This window comes from Ambystoma mexicanum, chromosome 4p (genome assembly GCF_040938575.1).
Source record: "Ambystoma mexicanum isolate Mex_15411 chromosome 4p, UKY_AmexF1_1, whole genome shotgun sequence".
NCBI classification, from domain to species: domain Eukaryota; kingdom Metazoa; phylum Chordata; class Amphibia; order Caudata; family Ambystomatidae; genus Ambystoma; species Ambystoma mexicanum.
The window spans coordinates 1,109,901,518-1,109,922,783 of NC_090927.1; the positions used below are offsets into that span (position 1 = coordinate 1,109,901,518).

The window sequence follows — 21,266 nt, forward strand, 5'->3', positions numbered from 1 at the left end:
ATTCTGTTATAAGATGCAGATTTGGCTGAGACTATTGCTTTCTTGTATTGTGTGGCAAGTGTTTTGTAAGATCATAGCGCTGCTGCATTTGGGGAGCTTTGCCATTTGTTCAGCGCTTTGTGTTTTTGGGTGCAGAGTTCTTTTAGTTCTGTAAAGAACCAGGTGTTGGAATGTTTCACCTTTTTGGCTTTTTTCTTCTGAAGTCGAGCAATGGTGTCTATGGAAGTGCTAATCGTGGATTAGAGATGTCCGCCAGTACCGATGGGTCAGAGGATGCAGGGAGTTTGGATGCGAGGGTACATAGGTGGGGTAAAATCCTTTCTTTAGTGATGTTTTTAGCACTTTTCGCCAGGGCTGATGGGATAGGGTTCGGTTTTTTGGTATTGGTAGCAGCGGTCGGGATGAGTAAGTTAATGAGAAGATGGTGTGACCACAAAGTGGGGGTGATGGAGCTGATGTCAATATCTCAGTTATAATCAATTACCCAGTCAAGGGTACGCCCCTTGCAGTGCATGGGCGAGTGAACTTTTTGGTTAAAACCTAGTTCATGAAGGGCTCGTCCTAGGGCTTTGGATGGTCTGTCATTCTTGTTGTTGAGGCCGAGGTTGAAGTCCCCTATGAGGATTGTTTATATGTGATTTTTAGGTCATCAGCTAGGAGGTGAATAAGGTTTTCACGGAAGTCTAGTACTGGCCCTGGTGGGCGGTAGGCAAGGGTGATGGTGGTGTTAGGGGAAAGGGAAATCATTACTGCGAGGGCGCCGGTATTCCCTCCCATATTGGATGGGGTTTGTCTGACCTCTAGGAGGTCCTTCAGTGTTGTCTCTCAAAAAGTCCTTCCTTCTTGAAAAGGGTTGCACTTAAGATTATAACAAACAATCTGTTTCTTCTATAAGCACAAATACAATGTTTAATTTATTAAGCCGACTACATTCTGGTATACACAAAACACTAATCATTTAGAAAATAAAAGCAACCATAAAGGTCTCGCAACAACCCACTAAAGAGCCGGTGTTCTTCTCACCTTCCTCCCAAAATGACAATGCACCCTCAGTGTTCTGGCGATATTCCGTCAGGACATGTGCAACGACAATTACGCATCCAAATACCAGACGAACCACACCTTGAGATGCCTCTGTCGCTGCTGATCTTATTCTAGCACACTAACAAACCTGACAACAGGACTCTCTTCCGGAGAGGGGCGGAAGGAAGGAGAGAGAGAGAGAGAGAGAGAGAGAGAGAGAGAGAGAGAGAGAGAGAGAGAGAGAGAGAGAGAGAGAGAGAGAGAGAGAGAGAGAGAGAGGAAGGAGAGAGAGAGAGGGGGGAAGGAGAGAGAGAGAGGGGGGAAGGAGAGAGGAGAGAGGTGGGAGGGGGAGAGGGGGAGAGAGAGGGGAGAGGGGGAGAGAGATAGAGAGCGAGAGAGAACAGCCAGTAATCTTTTAATCTTTAATGCTGTTTGGGGCTTGAAAATAAATAATTAGGAAATTAATATCCTTAATATCATGTCCACAATTTCATCTTTTACAATTTCTTATTTGTTGTACTCCTGCAAACTGTCACCTCTAATTGGAAAAATGTTCAAGACATCAATTAAAAAATGTAGAGGATACTATTTCCAAAATACAGACTTGAAAGATGTTTGCCTAAATCGCCAAAGTCGCTGTGAAAATATGAAACTAATTGGTCATTATTTATCAAATTCTAGTAGTATTTTGTATACTAGCTCTTGTTCTTTGAATTGTATGGACATATGTAAAGCTGAAGGTTGGATTGTAGAGCTCAGTGATTTAATGATATATTTAAATGTGATATTCCCTTACCATTCTAAGTTTGCACTTCTAACTTAATATAATTTATATCTCGTGCTATAGAATGATAGAATACTTATATAATGCATTTGCTATACATAATATATATCCATTTTTCCCTGCCTTTGGTCACATATCCTTCCTTAATTTGTCTTTGTTTTATTCTTATTTTGCTTCTCTCTTTATATCCAATTCCTTACGCATTTTATCTGAAGTGTTCAATTTAATATTTTATTTTAGCATTTAAGGGATATTAATTTAATTTCTATATTTATAACATCAATGTATAGCATTCAAATATTACAGGTATTTATACAAATATGTATTGCATTAATATCTCATTAAAGACTTAATTCGTACCCTTTAACAGTCATTTTAGATCTAATGTCAATTTTCATATCAATTTATTGTTAGGGATGCTTGTTCTCTGCTATTGTTGTTCCACGTTGTGTCCTATTTTTATTGAAGTACAATAAAATGTGTAAACAAAAAAGTAAAGAAAATGTGACTCAAATTCCATTAATGTAAATGTAAAGGGGGAACAAACTGATAATTTCCATATGGTTTCCATGCCGGTTGGCTAACTAGAGTCTTCATACATTTTCTTCAATCAAAATATAATAAAACTAATAAATAGCTTTACACCTTTAACACTGCAACTGCCAGCACGTGCACTATTAATTTATTTATGCAGATTCTGAAACATGCGCACAATGCCAAATTCAAACTGGTTCCTGGGTGACTGGCCATCGGTGTAAAACAAAGTTATATGAAATAACTTACCCGAATCTCTGGTTCGACGCGTAGGCAGTAGGGTTGATTTTGGTACTGCTGAATCTCTCCAGTTATTTCTGCCACTTTCCTTCTTTTACTGAAATTGACAAGTTCTTTTCCATGACGTTTCAGAAAATCCGGATTGCCTTCTTCTGTTTTTAAGATGTTAGTCAAATAAATTCCTGTTTTTCAAACAGTAAGATATTAATATAGGTTTAATACTGAACACCTCTCTTCAGTTTGCATAGTCACATTCTTACATTCTGCAGTCATCATTCGCAAGTGTCTGTAAATATGTTAGAGTAGTCTTACTTATTAGAATTCTAACAAATGTTAAAATGTTTCCTGCTGTGTGCTGCTCAATGGCATTTCAAGCATCCCCCTGGGAAATAGTATATAATTACACGATTGCTCTCAGAGAATATCACATTAGTTTTAAACAACATGGATCAAACAAAACCACCAATTTGGTGAGAGGGGGTTAAGAGGGAGCATATATAAATTGGCCAGAAAGATGTTGATAGGAACCTAAGAGTCCTCATAGATCAGCATGGCTATAAGGTGCTTTGTAGAGACTTATGAGGAGAAAGAAAACGCTCCTCTGAGTGCCTTATTCTCAAGTGTGTTCAATGAGTTGCATGTCAATTCATGAAACAAGAAAACTTGGAGAACGTTTTCATAGCCAAGTAGAAGAATGGATATTGGATTGTAAGTAAAGCTTCTGGGTTTTATGGTATTCATTTTTCCGTCATTCACATCTGTATTTATCCATAATTATTTTTTGGCCATATTTTTTTTCTGTACTTATCCACATTTGTCATATGAAAACAACTTGCAACCGGTATATTTCTGCATTTATTCGAATGCGAAAAAAATGCATTTATTAAAACATACGCAGCAATACAGCACACCAATGGAACAGGATTATTCCACATAAAGGTCATCTTCATGTTTAACATAACAAGTGGTTGCTCCTGGGATTGCTGCTAATCTAAGATATATGTTGGCTGCAATATGAAGAACTTCAATACTTTTTTTCATACAATGTTTACACTCACCATGGTTCCAGTCTGCAATATAATTGACCAGCAATGCAGGATTGACAGCATGGGCAACCAAACAGAAAGCTCTGCTTTTCTTGCCATTTTTATAAATACACAGAAATAGATATTTCCGTATTTATGTGTAAAAATTAGTAAAAACTGAAAACAGGGAGCCTTAATTGATGCATGTACATGATACCAAATGTTACAGCATGAGTTATTGACTTTTAGACATACTTCACTATTTTCTCACCTGACACGGATGAGTTATTCACACACATCTCTAAATTGGTCCCAAATATGCCAGAGATGCAGAAGATACAGCTGCATTTTTCACAGTCTAAACATCCATCACTAGCTGTCCACTTGTCACTGAATAGAGCCTGCACATGTATGCTCTGACCACAATGCGTGCTGGCATCTTGAGCTAACAGCAGGGTCATATGCACTCAGGCAAATGTTATTGACAGAGCATTGGTGGATCAGAAAATCGAACATTCATCTGGGACGCGAGCAGCTTTGGGTTAAATCCTTTCCAACTTTTAATTCTTATAAGTGCTGTTTAATATAAACATCGGTTTGCATTTTCACTACAAGCCAAACATCCATAGCATGAATTTGCATTATAGAATTTTTTTCAAGTTCAGTCATCTAATAATTATTATTTAATGCTCATACTATGCCACATGCAAGTAGGCCTCAGGGCGAACATAAAACATATTCATAAAAAAAAAAAATCAAACTAAAAAAGAGAGATGGAGAAAAAATCTTCATTACTTACCTGTAACTGTATATCTCCAGCATTGGCATCTTTCACAAATTTACAAGCTTGAAAATTCCCAGTCGTCCGACTGGGAATCCTCTGTAATTTAAAATATATATATACGTACATTTTTCCCATAGGAAAAAAGCAATACAGATTGTCCATTATGCCTGAAAAATACTCACTTGTGTAGTCCCTCCACCTCACTTTGGACCTTTATGACCCCAATCAATGAGATAGCAGGGTTTAAGCTCCACCACAGGCAACGATTTTAAGATTTTGAGCCGTAGTGACTACAAACGATGACTGACTGGCATTTGGAGCAGCCTCCTAGGGGAGGAGGGTGGATGCATGTGAATTTATGAAAGATACCAATGCTGGAGAAATAGTTACAGGTAAGTAACAAAGACTTCTCCAGCATTGGATCTTTCATAGATTCACATGCGTGAAGTACAGAAGCATGCCATGCAGTAGTAAAACACATTTAGGGTTAAAACTCAGCATTAAGCAGAGCACTTGAGCTCTTACGCATGCTAGATAATCATGAAGGGAAGGAGAGTAGAACATAGCGCTGTTCCTGTCCGACCACCGACTCCTTTATGTCGTCTTCTGTTAAGCAGTAATGCTTGGTGAACGTATGGAGCGTACTCCAGGTAGCTGCTCTACACAAGTCCTTTATCGTCATTCTCACTTGAAATGCTGCCGAAGCTGCTCGCCGTCTGGCCAGTGTGCCGTCGGTGAACCAGGGAGTGTGTCCCCTAAGGATTGGTGGCACCCAGCGTGAAAGGCCTTGCTTCGATATGCACTGTCCTTTTAGTGCAACATGTGAAGGCCACAAAGAGTCTCAGAGAGGTACCAAAGTCCTTAGTTTGTTGTATGTAGAACTTCAGAGCCTGTGTGAGATCCAAGGAGTGAAGGGCGCGCTCCGCTGTTAAAGAGTGTTTGCTGAAAAACATGGGGAGTACTATTCGCTCTGATAAAGTCATCTCAGAGACTACCTTAGGGATGAATTTGGGGTGCAGTTTGAAAATGACACGCTGCTTTTGAAAAACCGTGAAACGCGGCTCGGTTTAGAGGGCCTGAAGTTCACCAATTTGTCTAGCTGACGTTATGGCTACTAAAAAGGCAACCTTCCAAGATAAAAATTGTAGGTCACATGTATGAATGGGTTCATACAGTGCTGCCATGAGTGCAGACAATATAGCAAAGGGTGTTCCTGTGTGATGTAAAGATTTAGGTAATTAGTAAACTTAAAAACTTAACGTTGACTTAGTGCATCTGACAGTGATTAAACCACAATTTGTAAGAACATAGTACCTGTAATTATTAACATGACAATATTTTATGAAAAGCAGAATGATGAAAGAAGTGGAAGGTTTAAGGTCTTCATAATGAAAACAATATTTTTTTATTTCAAAAGGGGAAATGTATCACAAAAAATTAACACACTTGTTAATATTTCAGAAAAACAAACAATATAGTTTTACATATACAGAATAAAAAAAAAGAAAACAAAGGATAAATTGATATATACACCCACTTGTGTCGAAGGCACCAGTAGGGAGCGGATTATTAGAAACACAAAGTCAGTTGCTGTACAACAAATTTGACAAAAGTAATGTAACTTTTGTAAGCATGCATTAAACCAATATGTACATGCATTTGTGAAACCAAAAACGTGCAGGAATAAAATAGTTAGGGGCGCACCAAACAGTATGCTACCCACCTTCTCGGTCATCCGACCCATGAAGGGCGTGTCAGCGGAGGCCCTCGCCGTCACCTTCTCACCCCCCGTCCCCCTTTGGCTGACTCTCACCCTGACACAGCCCTCTCCACGCTCTTCTCTGCTATATCCGATATTCTTGCCCTTGTCATGAGAATCTGCCTGAAGCCTAAAGCCAAGTGCAACTCCTGGTACGACTCAGACCTTTTCACCCTAAAACGCAATTGCAGGGTGGGCGAGAGGAAATGGCGTGCTTCATGTACATCCTCTGACAAACTGGCCTGTTGCCTGCTCCAAAGGCAATATTGGCTCTCTGTCCTAACCAAGAAAAGAGCTCATATCCAAGCCTGTGTCTCTGCGGCATCTAACAACTCAGCTGTACTCTTTAAAATCTGCAAGGAACTGGCCAATCCTGCCGCAGTCTCTACCTCTCCTGTCCCTTCCCAGGTCCTCTGCACGGCACTGGCTTCTCGCTTCATCTCTAAAATTCAGGATATCAAGTCCTCACTCTCCTCCTATCCTGCTCCCAGCTCTTCCTCTGGCCCCTCTGCAGCCACCTCTCCCACCTACTTCTCTGCCTTTCCACTGTTCTCCGCTGACGAGGTTTCTAGACAAGTCCGATCTATGAAAGTCTTGTGGAAACAGGTTCACCCCTGTTCCTCCAAAACTATCAAGGACCACATCAACTCCCTGGCTCCTGCCCTGGCTGATTTCTGCAATCACTCCTTCACCACTGGAGTCTTCCCATCCCCCCTGAAGCACTCACTTGTGCACCCTCTTCCTAAGAACAGCTCTGCAGACCCCTCCTGTCCGGCTAACTATCGCCCAATATCCATCACTCCCTTCCAAGGCGAGCTCCTGGAGAAACTGGCCATCTCCCAGCTTAATCTCCACACTGAATCTGTTGGTTGCCTTCATGACCATCAGTCTGGCTTCAGAGCTGCCAGAAGCACGGAAACTGCTCTCCTGAACATCTGTGAAGACCTGCTAACCAACCTTGACTAACACCCCTCGCGTCCTCATCTTGCTTGATCTCTCTTCTGCCTTTGACGCTGTCAACCATGCCATCCTGCTCAACAGTCTCCGTGATAACCTGGGTATCACTGGTCAGACCCTCCAAGGTCCAACTTGGGTACTTCCTCTCCGCTATCTTTTCTCTACCTGTGGTGTCCCCCAGGGATCTAACCTCTCTCCCTGGCTGTTGATCCAATACCAGGTACTCCTTGCCCACCGCATCGCCGCTCTCTGCCCCAATTTTCAGTGCTATGCAGATGACACCCAGCTCATTTTCAGGCTATCCTCAGCCTCCTCCTCTCCTTCCCTCATCTCTGACAGTCTGTCTGCTATCCAGGAGTGGTTTGCCACCAATGACCTCTGCCTTAATGCCAGTAAGACTGAGATTCTACTCATCGGCACACCCACTCCCTCCTTCCCTGTAGCTCTCTGGCCGGCCTTCGCTTGGCCCTCTTCCTGCTCCCACCTGCAAGGCTAAAAACCTCAGGGTCATCTTCGACTCCACTCTCCTCTCCTCACATCTCCGACGTCTCTAAGAAGTCACACTACCAGCTGCACATCCTCAGAGGTATTCTTCCTTTCCTCTCCTTCCCGCAGAAGCTCACTGTCTCTGGAGCCCTGGTTCCCTCTAGGCTGGACTATTGTAACAGCCTCTATCTAAATCTGCCTGCTTCTACTCTCAGCCCTCTGCAACTTATCCAGAACAGGACTGCGAGACTTGTCCTTGGCCTCAAGCCCAGGGATCGTATCTCTCCAGGACTTAAATCTCTGCACTAGCTCCCAGTGGCTGCGAGGATTAAGTTCAAAACCCTCTGCATCGCTCACAAGGCCTTCTGGGGCCTCAATACCTTCGACTCTCTCTTCCTGAATATCTTCCTACATGAGCTCTTCACTCATCCGCCTCCAACTCCATCGGGGTCAGGCGCTTCTCCAAGCAAAGAGTTCGTCATAGATCTCTTTCTTCGGCTGTGCCTCTCTCTGGAATAGCCTCCCTGCCACCCTTAAACTTGAGGAGAACCATCTCCGGTTCCACAGGCACCTCAAAACCTCTCTCTTTGGTTCTGCTTTTTCTCCTCCTCTCCTCTGCTGACCTCCTGGCTGTAACTGCAACTGCCCTGGCTACCTGGTCACCCTCTGATCTCTGGCCCAGGTCCTTCCGCCGCCAGCATCACACACATACACTGCCCACCTGGCAACTCCTGCACTTGGCGACTGTTTCTGTATCCCTACAGTTCCCCTACCAGCCCTTGACTCCTGATGCCTGTACTCACCCATGCACTTGCCACGTGCTGGCTGTTTACTTATTTACTGTTATCTTTCCCATGTACTGCACTGTCCCTGCCCCGTCCCCACGCACTTGCGCAATCTGAATGACACCTGGCCCAGTAGGATCATTGTCCGTCCTCTCTTTTGTTCCCCTCCCTTGCTCGTTGCGCCTTGAAACCTGTGTGTATAGGTGCATTATAAATGCCATATCAGATCATATCATTTTTCTATGGTGTCAGTACTGAGGCACCATTAGTTGAACCCACTGTCCATGACTACTTCATGTGTGGTTTAGTCACAACATCATATTGTGCCAACAGACAGGACAAGGTCCTCATTGGACTATGTTTACAACAAATAATCTCCTGGTTATTAAATACCAGGGTGTTAGGCAGAATCCTATGCAAGTCCCTTAGGGAGCACTACAGAAGATTAAGACTACAAGCATATGCAATAAATACCCTTTGGTATCAGTCTGTACTACAAAGATGTAGTTGGTAGATGTGGCTAAGCAGTGAGACCTATCTCAAGAGGGAGATGAGCAGTATTCATGGTTTACAAAATAGGGCTACAATACTATGGAACAAGGAAACACTGACCAAAGCTTTGTATCAAAAAGAATATATATATATATATATATATATATTTTACACACTCTTAAGTTCACACACAAATCAATATCATTAAAGCAAGTTAAAACAGTCAGGAAAAGTATACACAACTCCCTATTTAAATTGTATACAAGTTTGAGCAAGAGTGAAAACTGAGCAAAACGGTACAGTGTAAACCAAGCAGAAATGGCACTCTAACAATTTGTTCAGAGGGAGGGAAAGGACAAGTCATACAGGGTTAGATTCCTAAACACACCAGCAACACTTCCCAATTGGATTGTGAACAAGTTAGGCAAGGCAATACTTTAGTAAAAGAAATACTTTGGTGAAAATCGAGCAAAGTGGCACTTCAGCAATATAGAAAAAGGAAGGAAAGGTGGTTATAAGAGTTTAGGTGCACCAACACATTTCTTAGTGAAAAGCAATCTAGAGAAGGCAGTTGTAACAGATTTAGCCAGAGTCAAGAGGCCTGTGCCAGAGTCAATGGTACAAGGCAAGTGCCCAGGATCAAACGGTTCTAGTAGCTGCAGTCAAGTCTTTGTTTAACGAGTTGAAAAGGCGGTTGCAGATGAAAAAAGATGTTAGACGAAAGGGGCGGCCAACCCAGAAGGTAAGTAAAGGATTTAAAACACCTTTAGCAGTACCCAACGAAACAGGAGGCCTTGCGGCACAATGTACCTTGAAAGTGGAAGAGGCTCCTGCGGTGGCGGTAGTTCCTGCAGTTCGGGAGATCCAGCAGAGGAAGAGAGACTCTCGTCGTGGAGGAAGGTTCGAGTTACTGCACTGCCCATGGATGAAACCAGCCGCAGTGATGCCAAGACGAAATAAAAGGTACGCTCCTTTAAATCGCAGTCGTGGTGGACGGGTGCCTGGCTATCCGGTCTCCTAGTGCTTGGCACTGGCAATTCGACCAAGGCAGGTCCTGGAAGGCTATTGGCGAACTGGTTGGCCCCACCAGCTCAAGGGAAGAAGACTCTTGCAGGTGAAGATCTTCTCGAGTCGTCGGAGAAAAGTGGTGGGGATCTGCAGCAGGGCTTCAGCGGTGGTTCATTCGTTGCAGATGTCTTCAGCTTCTCTCCTCTTCGGGTTTCTTAGTTCCAGTGGCAACGTCTTGTCCTCCAGTCCTTAGAGCCCTGCTTTTATGCAGAAAAACCCCCATTCATACAGCCTAGCTGTCACTCACACAGTAGGGTGGCTATCCTGGCAGGATAACCCCCCAGCCTATCAGGGCAGACTTGGGTTCCCTAGGTAACACTGTCCAAGGTGCCTATTCCCTCTCCTTCACATCCCATCTACCCCAGACTCAGTGGCGCCGAAAGGAGGGCTTCTTCTGTGCAGAAGCTCGCCAAAAGGACGAACAAAGGATCCCGGACCTGGGTTAGGATTTCAGAGAAAGACACGAGAAGAACAAGTTACTTCTTACCTTGTAACGTTCTTTCGACGGGATGTTCCTCCGACGTATTCCTCATCTTAGATATCTCCTTCCAGCTCTGCTGGCCTCAGAAAAAATTTTCTCTAGAGGGCGCTGCGCGTCGACGTCCCTCGACAGCCGCCGTATCGACGTCGACGTCATCCTGGCTATAAAGGCCGCGCGCAGCGCCCGTTGCTCAGTTCCGTTTTGTAGCCCACAATAATGCTTTCTGGACTAAACTAATCACCCTGAAGGAGCGTAAGCTGCAACAACAAGGGAAGTAGAACTGCGGGGATGGATGGGAGGGTCGATGAGGAATACGTCGGAGGAACATCCCGTCGAAAGAACGTTACAAGGTAAGAAGTAACTTGTTCTTCGAAGGGATTGTGTCCTCCGACGTATTCCTCATCTTAGATAGGCTCCCATAGCAGTATTCTAATATTGGAGGAGGGAGTACTGACTTCATGCTGTCTTCTATTGATGAATAGAATGCAGTACAGCCCTTCCAAACCTAGTCTCTTGACTGGAGGAGGAATCCAAGTTGTAAAATCTTGTAAAGGTATGGACAGACGACCATGTAGCGGCCGCACAGATGTCTTTAACCGGCACACCTCTTTTGAGGGCCGATGAAGCTGCAATACCTCTGGTCGAATGAGCCCTAAGGTTTTGAGGGGCTCTTTTCCTGCTAGTTTATAACATTCCAGAATGGCTAGAATGATCCATCTGGAAATGGTCTGCTTAGTTATTGGTAACCCCAGCTTGTGACCTGTGTAACCTACAAACAGCTGGTCTGCCTGTCTTATCCTGGCTAGTCTACTGATGTAAAAACTTAAAGCCCTTCTAGGGTCTAGCCTGTGTAACCTCTCTTCCTCTTTCCCCGGGTGAGGAGGAGGATAGAAAGATGGTAGGGTAATCTTCTGAGTGATATGGAATTCAGAAACCACCTTTGGGAGGAAATTAGGCTTCACTTGCAGGACAACTTTGTCTTTGTGAAAGATAGTGTGAGGGGGTTTACAAGAAAGAGCTTGTAATTCGCTCACCCTTCTAGCAGATGTAAGTGCTATTAATAAAACAGTTTTAAGGGTAAGGAATCTTAACGAACAAGAATGGAGTGGTTCGAAAGGTGTGCCCATCAGGAAAGTTAGGACTAAGTTTAAATCCCATAGGGGAACTTGGAATGGTCTTGGGGGATAAACATTGGTTAACCCCTTTAGAAATTGTATTACCAAGGGTAACTTGAAATAGGATGGTTCTTCTGCAGTGCGCTTAAAGATGGATAGCGCTGCGAGATAGCCCTTAATGGTGCCAACTTGAAGGCCTGAATTTGCCAAATATAGAAGGAAGGACAAAACCATTGGTGTACCACATGAAAAAGGGTCGATATTCTGTTCTCTACACCAGCTGCAAAATCTGTTCCAACGGCAGCGGTATAAAGACTTTGTTGCTGGCCTCCTTGCCGAAAGCAACACCTCCATATCATCATCAGGGAGGTCCCAATCCTTGTACCTCAGCCTTTCAGAAGCCAAGCGTGAAGGTTGAGTGTTTTGATGTCTGGATGGAGAACCGGACCTCCCTTCTGTGAGAGTAGGTTCTCTCTGAGTGGAAGTCGAATCGGAGGGCAGATGGACAAGTCTTGAAGGTCCGGGTACCACGTTCTCCTGGCCCAATCCGGGGCAATTAGGATCATGGTTCTCCGGAATCTTCTCAACCTCCTGATCATTTGAGGAATGACAGGGACCGGTGGGAACGCGTACAGAAGCGGAAACTCCCAGTTCACTATGAACGCGTCTCCCAGAGCTCCTCTTGGGGGAAATTCCCTTGAGCAGAACAGATTGCACTTCCTGTTGAGGCTGGTGGCGAACAGATCTACCTGAGGGGTTCCCCAAAGGGCGAAGATCTCTTGAAGGACTTCCTGAGCTAGCTCCCACTCGTGGGAGACTGTGCTCTGCCTGCTCAGAGCGTCCGCTGTTAAGTTCTTCTCTTCGGCTAGGTGAACTGCCGATAGAGAGATTCCTTCTTGGATTGCCCAAAACCAGAGCTGCATCGCCTCTCTGCACAGAGGTAGTGATCCTACGCCTCCTCTTTTGTTGAGGTAATGCATGGCCACCTTGTTGTCCGTCATTATCAGGACGTTTTTCCCCTGTACAGCTGGCAGGAACGCCTTCAGCGCAAGTCTGATGGCTCTCAGCTCTAACAGGTTGATATGTAGTCTGGACTCCGATGGAGACCAACGACCGCTGATGGTCAAGTCGTTGGCGTGGGCTCCCCACCCCGTGAGTGAGGCATCCGTGACTACTGTTATCTCCGGCCAGGGTTGCCAAAACTGTTCTCCTTTCAGAATGTTCTCCTGACAGGCCCACCACTGAAGGTCTCAAGCCACCCTGTCGGGAACCTGAAGAAGATCTGTCATTCTCCCTGAGAATTGTGACCACTGAGTCCTCAGTGCCCACTGGAGGGATCTCATTCTCAGGCGAGCCTCTGGCACTAGGAAAATGCAGGATGCCATGAGGCCTAGCAACCTCAAAAAGTCGAAGGCTGCGAGACGTTGGGCATGTTGGAACTTGGTAACCATCTGTAGAATATCTTGAGCCCTCACCTCTGGTGGCGAGGCTTTTCCCAGGGAAGTGTCCAGGATCGCTCCTATGAACTGGAGTCTCTGCGATGGTATCGTTTGTGACTTCTTTAAATTGAGGGAGAAGCCCAGTCTGTGAAAGGAGTGGCACATGTGATTTAGCTGGATCTGAGCTTGTTCCGAAGAAACAGCCCTGATCAACCAATCGTCCAGGTAGGGGTAGACGTGAATCCCTTCCCTCCTTAGACTTGCCGCCACTACCGACATTAACTTGGTGATGACCCTCGGGGCGGAGGTCAGCCCAAATGGCAGCACTCGAAATTGATAGTGAGAGTTGCCAATTGCAAACCTAAGGTATTTCCTGTGTTTGAGATGGATAGGCACATGGAAATAAGCGCCCTGAAGGTCCAGAGATACCAACCAGTCCTGGAACTGAAGGGCCTGGAGGAACTGAGAAAGAGTGACCATCTTGAATTTGTCTTTCCTGAGGAATTTGTTCAATTCTCGCAAGTCCAAGATGGGTCTCAGTCCTCCGTCTTTCTTTGGAATGAGAAAGTAAGGGGAGTACCAGCCCTTGTTCCTCTCCGCTACAGTTACCGGTTCTATGGCACCTTTCTCTAGCAGGTCCAAAATTTCCTGCAAGAGGAGCGGATCTGGAGCTTTTTGAGAGCTGATCCCCGGTGGATGACTCTGAGGTATGCGTAGGAGAGGCAGGCAGTAACCTTGGGCAACTGTCTCCAATGCCCAAGCATCTGACGTGATAGCCTGCCATACCGCCAGATGTTGAGTCAACCTGCCTCCTACAGGTGTCCTATGAGGGAAGTCCTCAGAGTGGTTTTGGGGCGGCTGATGCAGACGCTGATGGTAAAGAGGCACCTGCTGTTGCTGCGGCTTTTGAATATCTACCCCGTCCACCTCGGGTAGTTCTTCTTTGTCCCCTTTGAGCCGGTCGTCCTCCATCTCTTCCGAATGCGGAGTAGAAGCGAAAGGACTTGCCCCTCGCAGAGGTTCTGTTGGACGAAAAGGTGTCTGACGGATTGCAGCGCATAGGGATTTTGCTGCTGCTTTTGAAGTTTGCAGTTTCTCTAAACTGTCATCCGCCTTTTTCCCGAACAAAGAAGAGCCATCGAATGGCATGTTCAAGAGCCTGGCTTGCACATCTGGGGCAAAACCAGACTTTCGCAACCAAGCGAATCTCCTGGTTGTTGTACTTGCCGCCATTGCTCTGCTGATACTGTCAGCCGAATCAATGCCCGTCTGGAGGGATTCGCACATAGCGTCTTTACCGTCCTGTATAATATTCAGGAACGCATCCCTTTCTTCTCCCTCCGGGATGCAGTCAGCCGCTGTAGAAGCACACTCCCAAAGTGTATGGCTGAATCTAGCAAGGGTGCAAGTAGCATTAATAGATTTTAACGCCATGCTACATGCCGAAAAAACTTTCTTTGCCATAGCATCTTATTTTTCATCGTCCCTGTCCTGTGGGACGGTAGGATAAGCCGTCTTGACATCGGTAGAGGATGCTGCCTGTACCACCAGACTTTCTGGGGATGGGTGTTTAGACAAACACTCCGGGTCTGTAGAGGATACCCTGTACTTTGTAGACAGTTTTTTATTTACTGCCGGTACGACATCTGGGGTTTCCCAGTTCGTCATAATCTTCCTCTGAAGAGCTTTATGAAAAGGCACCACAGGATCCTCATGTGGGCCTTTGTCAAGAATATCCGTGAGGTCATCTTGTTGGAAAGATTGTGAAGGTGTAGACCACCCCATAAACTCTGTGATCCTGGCCATTAAGGCTCTATAGGGGGTTTCAGCATGTTCCCCCGGGTCTGGCCTAGCAAACTGCACCTCAGGGGAGGTGTCTCACCCACTTGCCTCATGTAAGGAATCATGAAGATCCTTTAACCTGCGTTCTTCAGAGGAAAATTCCTCTCTAATTGGGGTTACAGGTCCCTGCAACTCAAATGTGTCTTCCTGTTCTGACAATTCACCCTCTTCCATAATTGAGGACATAGTTCTCAATTGTTCTGAACTCATAAAGGGTGTAAACCCCATTTCAAAGGCAGAGGGTGCCGAACTTGTCATAATCGGCCTCGAAAACGTCGATGTCGTCGACGTCAAAGGCTTCGAGCGTGGCGTCGAAAACAAAGGCGCAGGCCTCGAAGACCTCGACAGAATTGGGATTCTGCTCAACAATCTCGAAGCCATCGACGTCGAGGACCTGGGGATAGTCACTGGGTGTGTAGTAACCGTGACTTTTCTTGGCGTCGACACCGGTGTCGAAGCTGGCGCCGAGTCGACAGACTCGTGTGTCGAAGGTCCCTTCGACAACGGTGTCGAAGACATCGACGGAACCTTCGTCAACGGCGTCGACGGAATCTTCGAGGAAGGTTTGGAGGTCATAGTCTTCTCGAGGGTTCGTGACGCGCTCGAGAGGTTTCCTTCGCCGGGTACTGCGACTCGCAGCGTTTTTGACCTTCGGGTCTTTCGACCAGAGCATCGCTCTCGGCAGTCTTCGAGGGGGTCGAGGCCGCTTTCTCGAAGACGCTCATCATATTTTTGTGGAATTCCTCCTATTCAGCCCGGGAACTATGTTTCGTGGGGCACGGGATTCTCTTTGGCGAAACAGAGGAAGAGGAAGACGGAGAAGGGGATCTTCGACGTCTCCTCTTCGAGTGCTTCGATCTCGAGGAGTGATGAGACCCACTCCGAGATCTGGAGCGCGAATGGTGACGAGGAGACGAATGTCTCGACTTCGTCGACGAAGAAGAAGCTTTAAAAGTCTTACCTTTCTCCAGCTTCCCCCTACGCTCCTTCAGGGCCTTAGCTGTCATGGACATACAGTCCTCGCACTCCGAACAATGGTGTTCAGCTCCCAAACACCACAGACAAACTCTGTGAGGGTCAGTCAGCGACATCTTTTTCCCACAATCTCGGCATTTTTTGAAGCCGGATCGAGGAGTTGTCGGTTCCGACGAAGAAGCCATGGAGTACGGATCGAGTAACTCGAGGTAAATAGGTTTAACCTGACAAAACTGAGCAACAGTATTCCGAGGCACTGAGTAAGCGCGGAAAAACGGAACTGAGCAACGGGCGCTGCGCGCGGCCTATATAGCCAAGATGACGACGACGTCGATACGGCGGCTGTCGAGGGACATCGACTCGGAGGACGTCGACGCGCAGCGCCCTCTAGAGAAAAAAAATTTCCGAGGCCAGCAGAGCTGGAAGGAGATATCTAAGATGAGGAATACGTCGGAGGACACAATCCCTTCGAAAGAAATATTATCAAAGATCTGGCAATAAAAACCTACCGGAGTAAAGTTAATATTAAAATAAACCGGCCGTATGTTAGAGGCTGTCAGTAAAAGTGGTAGCCTTGAACAATGGGAAAATCCCACAGGGAAATATTTGCGGTCGAATATTTACAGTAGTAACCACTGCCACCAGCCAAAAACTTTGGAGAGAGGGACTGGACAGTACCCTCTCGAAAATGAACACCAGGGAAAAACTATTAACCCTGTCCAGTACCTCCATAGTAAGATGGGTTGTACTGGTTTTGTTCATAACTATTGACTAGTAAAGTTAATGGGGACTTTACATGCCCTGGGAGACAGTAGTCAGTCCCAGGGTATTGAGTCTATGTTTGGGGGTTGATATGACACCCCTGTGTTACTGCACTGAGGGTGCTGTGTAACACGCATGTAAAAAGATGATACCTATGAGTGTGAGAAAAACCCCATAGACCATAAGCACACAAAATAGCCTAAAACACACATCAGCAACATGTCTAAGAGTGGGGAAAAAAGAGTCTCACTCTTAGCAGGAGAAAAAAAAATAAACCCTTCAAATCCAGCAAAGCTGCTGGGGGACTCTATAGGTATGGGAAAGTAGCCTTAGAAGAGAATTCTCCCTAACACTCACCCCCCCACCCCTCAGACTAAGGGATAGGGGGATCTAATCCACTCCTGGATGAGTCTCTTACCTCTAGTCGGTTAAAAACATCCTAGAGAGACATCAGCATTTTAGTGGTGACATCCTGACCTGTGCTCAATGGTAAAATCAAACCCTTGGAGGCAGATTGACCATCTTAACAGTTTTGGGTTCTCCCCTTTCATTTGCATCAACCCTCTCAAAGGTTGGTGGTCAGTCTGAATAATAAAGGTAGAACCATACAAGTATGGCCTAAACTTCTTCAGAGACCACACAATGGCAAAACCTTCTCTCTCAATAGTTGCCCACCTTGTCTCAGGTTCCTTCAGTTTCCTACTGATGAAGCAAATGAGGTGTTCCCTACCTTTCTCAATCAGTTGACTAGGGACTGCACCTATACCTGAATTGGAAGTATCTGTTTGCACAATGAAGGGTTGGTAGTAGTCAGGAGCTCTTAGAACTGGAGCTTGACAAAGGGCTCTTTTCAGGCTTTCAAAGGCCTGATTGCACTCCTCATTCCATTTTACCTTTTTAGGGAATTTTGGAGAGGAGATTACATTCAGTGGAAAAGCTATGGTCCCATAGTTCTCAATGAAATTCCTGTAATACCCAGTGAGGCCTAAGACGGCTCTCACCTGGGTTTGAGTAGTAGGTGTTGTCCAATTTTGCACAGCTTCTATCTTGCTGGGCAATGGCCTTATTTCACCACCTCCTACCTCATGACCAAGGTAGACCACTTTACTCTGACCAATTTGACATTTGCTTTCCTTTATGGTCAGTTGGGCCTGCTCAAGGGCCTGAAAAACATATCCTAAGTAGTCAACATGTTCTTTCCAAGTAAGGCTGAACACTGCAATGTCATCCAAGTATGCCATGCAGAAGTCTTCCATCCCATTCAGAACCTGATTAACCTTCCCTTGGAATGTAGCAGGTGCATTCTTTAATCCAAAAGGCATAACCTTGAATTGGTATAAGCCAACTGGGGTGGAGAATGCAGTTTTCTCCTTGGCATGGTCTGTCAGGGCTATTTGCCAATTGCCTGACATGAGATCAAATGTGCCGAGTAACTTGGCTGAACCAAGTCTATCCACCAGCTAATCCGTCCTTGGCAAAGGATGGGCATCAGTCTTAGTGACTGCATTTAGAGCTCTATAGTACACACAGAATCTCAACTCCTTGGATCCTGCCTTTGGTACTAACACAACTTGGCTAGACCATGGACTAGTAGAGGGTTCTATTACCCTGAGATCAAGCATCTTGTTGACCTCTCCTTTGATGTGGGTTCTTACATTCTCTGACATTCTGTAACCCCTGCTTTTGACAGGTAAACAGTCACCAGTGTTCATGTCATGCTGGCCCCAAGGGGTCAAGCCTGGTGAAAGTTAAAACAAGGGGGCAAATTGATTCAACAAAACCTTGCACTCCTCCTGTTGTTCAGAAGTCAGATTAGAAGAGAGATTAACTCCTATTTTCTCGTCTAAAGGTTCGCCTCTCAGAAGGTCAGGCAGAGGTTCACACTCCTCCTCGTCTTGAGCTGAAACTACAAGCACAGCTCCCAGTTCTGGTCTCGAGACATAAGCTTTTAGACGGTTGGTGTGAAAGACTCTGGGAGCCTCCTTAGGATTGCCCAAGTCCACCAGAGAGTTCAGCTCTCCACGTTTTCCCACAATCTTGAAGGGTCCTATCCACTTGTCCTGCAAGGTCCTCTGCCTTGTTGGCACCATAACAAGAACTAGCTGGTCTTGAGCGAACTCAACCATGTTGGCCTTCTGGTCATGCCAATGCTTAACCAGAGCCTGACCTGCTTTCAAGTTATCAGTTGCCTCAGCCATCCTGTGTGACATTCTCCTCTGGAGTCCGATCCCATAGTCAGTCACTGACTGGCTTGGGGGAAGGAGCACTCTCCAAACCCTCCTTAATCAGGGCCAATGGACCTCTGACTGGATGGCCATAGATAGGTTCAAAAGGACTGTAACCCACTCCCTCCTGAGGGACTTCTCTATATGCAAAAAGAAGGCATGGCAGTAGAAGATCCCACTTTCTCATAAGGGGGTCTTCTAAAGCTCTCATCATACTCTTCATGGTTCTGTTGAACCTTTCTACCAACCCATTTGTCTGAGGGTCGTATGCAGTTGGGAACTTGTAGTTAACTGCACAGTTTTTCCACATGATCTTCATGAAGTGGGACATAAAATTTGACCCCCTGTCGGATATTAGTTAATGAGTTGGGGTTAATTTACGCCAACCTTCACACTCTGCGACCTAACATTGAATACCTGAATAATGCCGATTGTGTCGCATTTAGCAGGAGAGATAGAGGTACAGGGCCCCACCTCTAGAACGCATTATATATTCAAACTCTCCTTCGTACAAATGTGCCCCATTTAACGTTTGGTAAATCCAAAACTATAGTTTATTTTCACATATAGTTCTGAAGTGGCCTTGAATTGCTGCCCTTTCTGGCAACACGTGTTTCGGCAAAATAAAATGCCTTTCTCAAACCAGGGCTATACATTTCATACATAAGTTGAAAACAAATTTGTAATTAAACATAGTCACAAAAAAAGTAAAAAAAACAACCGGTGTACAACCATAAGCAAAAGACATTTATTTGATTCATTGACCATAAACAACAATGTATTGTGTGTTTAAGTGTAAGACAGAGATGAGAAGGGATGGGTGAAGGGGAAGAATTTTAGGGAAAAAGAGACATAATGGAAATAAAATGAAATAGAATAAACACAAATTAGAATGTCTCGTACTCATATAACAACTGTAGTATCACCACATTACTTTTCTTTTTAAACCTGGACCATTGTCAAACTGGTAGTGACTAACAAAGCTATTTACTCGTATTGCCACATTATTTTTCATTTTTGAAATCTGGACCATGGTAAACTAGTAGTGACTAACATAAAACTATTTGCTTGAACATTGCCGTAAAATTTATTTTTGGAAAGCCAACACCAATTGCCCCTTAGTTCACAGTCTAACACTTGCCCATTTCTCTAGGACATATAGTCATGAATTGTAAATGTACCTGTTTCCTTGATTAACAGTATTTATGCTGCAGTCTGTTCTGCCAGTAATAACCGGGTTAGATCCCCGAGTGAGAGATTACTTGAATTGGCTGTTATGTGTTGAGATCGTATCCGAGTATTGGCACTGGTGAAATTTAAAACATTACTGGCCCAAATAGTTTGAGCTAATGTTCAAAATATATTTTTAAAATAGGGAATACCAAAAAGCACCTAGCTAATGTGCAGATTGCGGTCAAAATCCTTTGTCAACCACTTATGATCCGCGTGCTCAAGCAATGTTATAATCACGCGTAGTGGCAAATTCTAATATTGTATACGCTGTCTTGTGACTTGAGACTTTAAGCGAGTAAAAGCGTTCCGATTATCTCGATCTTTATAGCTAACGTTTAATTAATGAAAATGTATTTCTTGCTATCATATAGCTTATACTTGCAAGTTTACTACAAAAATGTGTGTCTGCAATGAGAGTTTCTTACCATTTTATCGTGGCTCAGCCACGCTATGCTATGCTAAGCTGTATTCAAGGCAGATTGCTACTGTTAAATGTGCACAAAGCTTGTGTTGTCGGGAGGTGCCATGGTAACGTATAGTCCTTTCTTTGTTACCATGCACCTGTCTGCTATTTTTTGGGAGAGAACCCATGTTAAAGACTAGCGGACTGTATCTTGGTCCTGACCACATTTATTTTGTGTTAGAAAAAATATATAATATGACGAATTCTTTTTGCCATTTTTTCGTGAAGTATCTGATTAACCATCTTGGTTGGTTTTGTATCAAATTTTGATGTGAAAACTAGGAAAAATAAATGAAGGGCGTACAAGTGCTGGACAAATTATCTTAATGTTAGTGTGAATTCCGGGTGTCAAAGTGAGAGCCCGATTGTATACACGTGAGAATTGAAATCAAAGGTATGTTATAGCAATAATGTGATTTGTGTAATATTGTTACTAGCGAACACTTGATTTCAAAAGTGTTGCACAGATTCAATAGACTAGATCTGTGTGTACAGTGTGAGTCATGACTCACTAATGCTAGATTTATTCAGTGTATCTAAGTGCATACATATTCTGAAAATGTGAGCGAATGATGTACAAGAACTTTAACGAATGTATGTTCTTGGGGATCTGTGGCTACCTATCATGTGCATGATTAGAGGACAAATATGACAACTTGAAGTATTTACTGTTATACTGACCTAACATATTCTGAATACACATTCTTAGTTCCACATATTTAGAAAAAACAGAACATTTCACTGTCCGTATTGAGACCAAATTTAAGAGCTTGAAAATGGCAGATTAGTCGTGC

General features: G+C 44.7%; 1 protein-coding gene across 1 annotated transcript in view; it reads right to left on the reverse strand.

The window, feature by feature from the left end:
• SOS1 (SOS Ras/Rac guanine nucleotide exchange factor 1) overlaps nt 1-21,266 on the reverse strand; it is a 2,649,334-nt gene that overhangs the window by 501,789 nt on the left and 2,126,279 nt on the right. Inside the window, exon 18 of the mRNA XM_069606702.1 lies at nt 2,591-2,763. Coding sequence (XP_069462803.1) covers nt 2,591-2,763 — 173 coding nt within the window. The remainder of the gene's footprint in view (nt 1-2,590; nt 2,764-21,266) is intronic.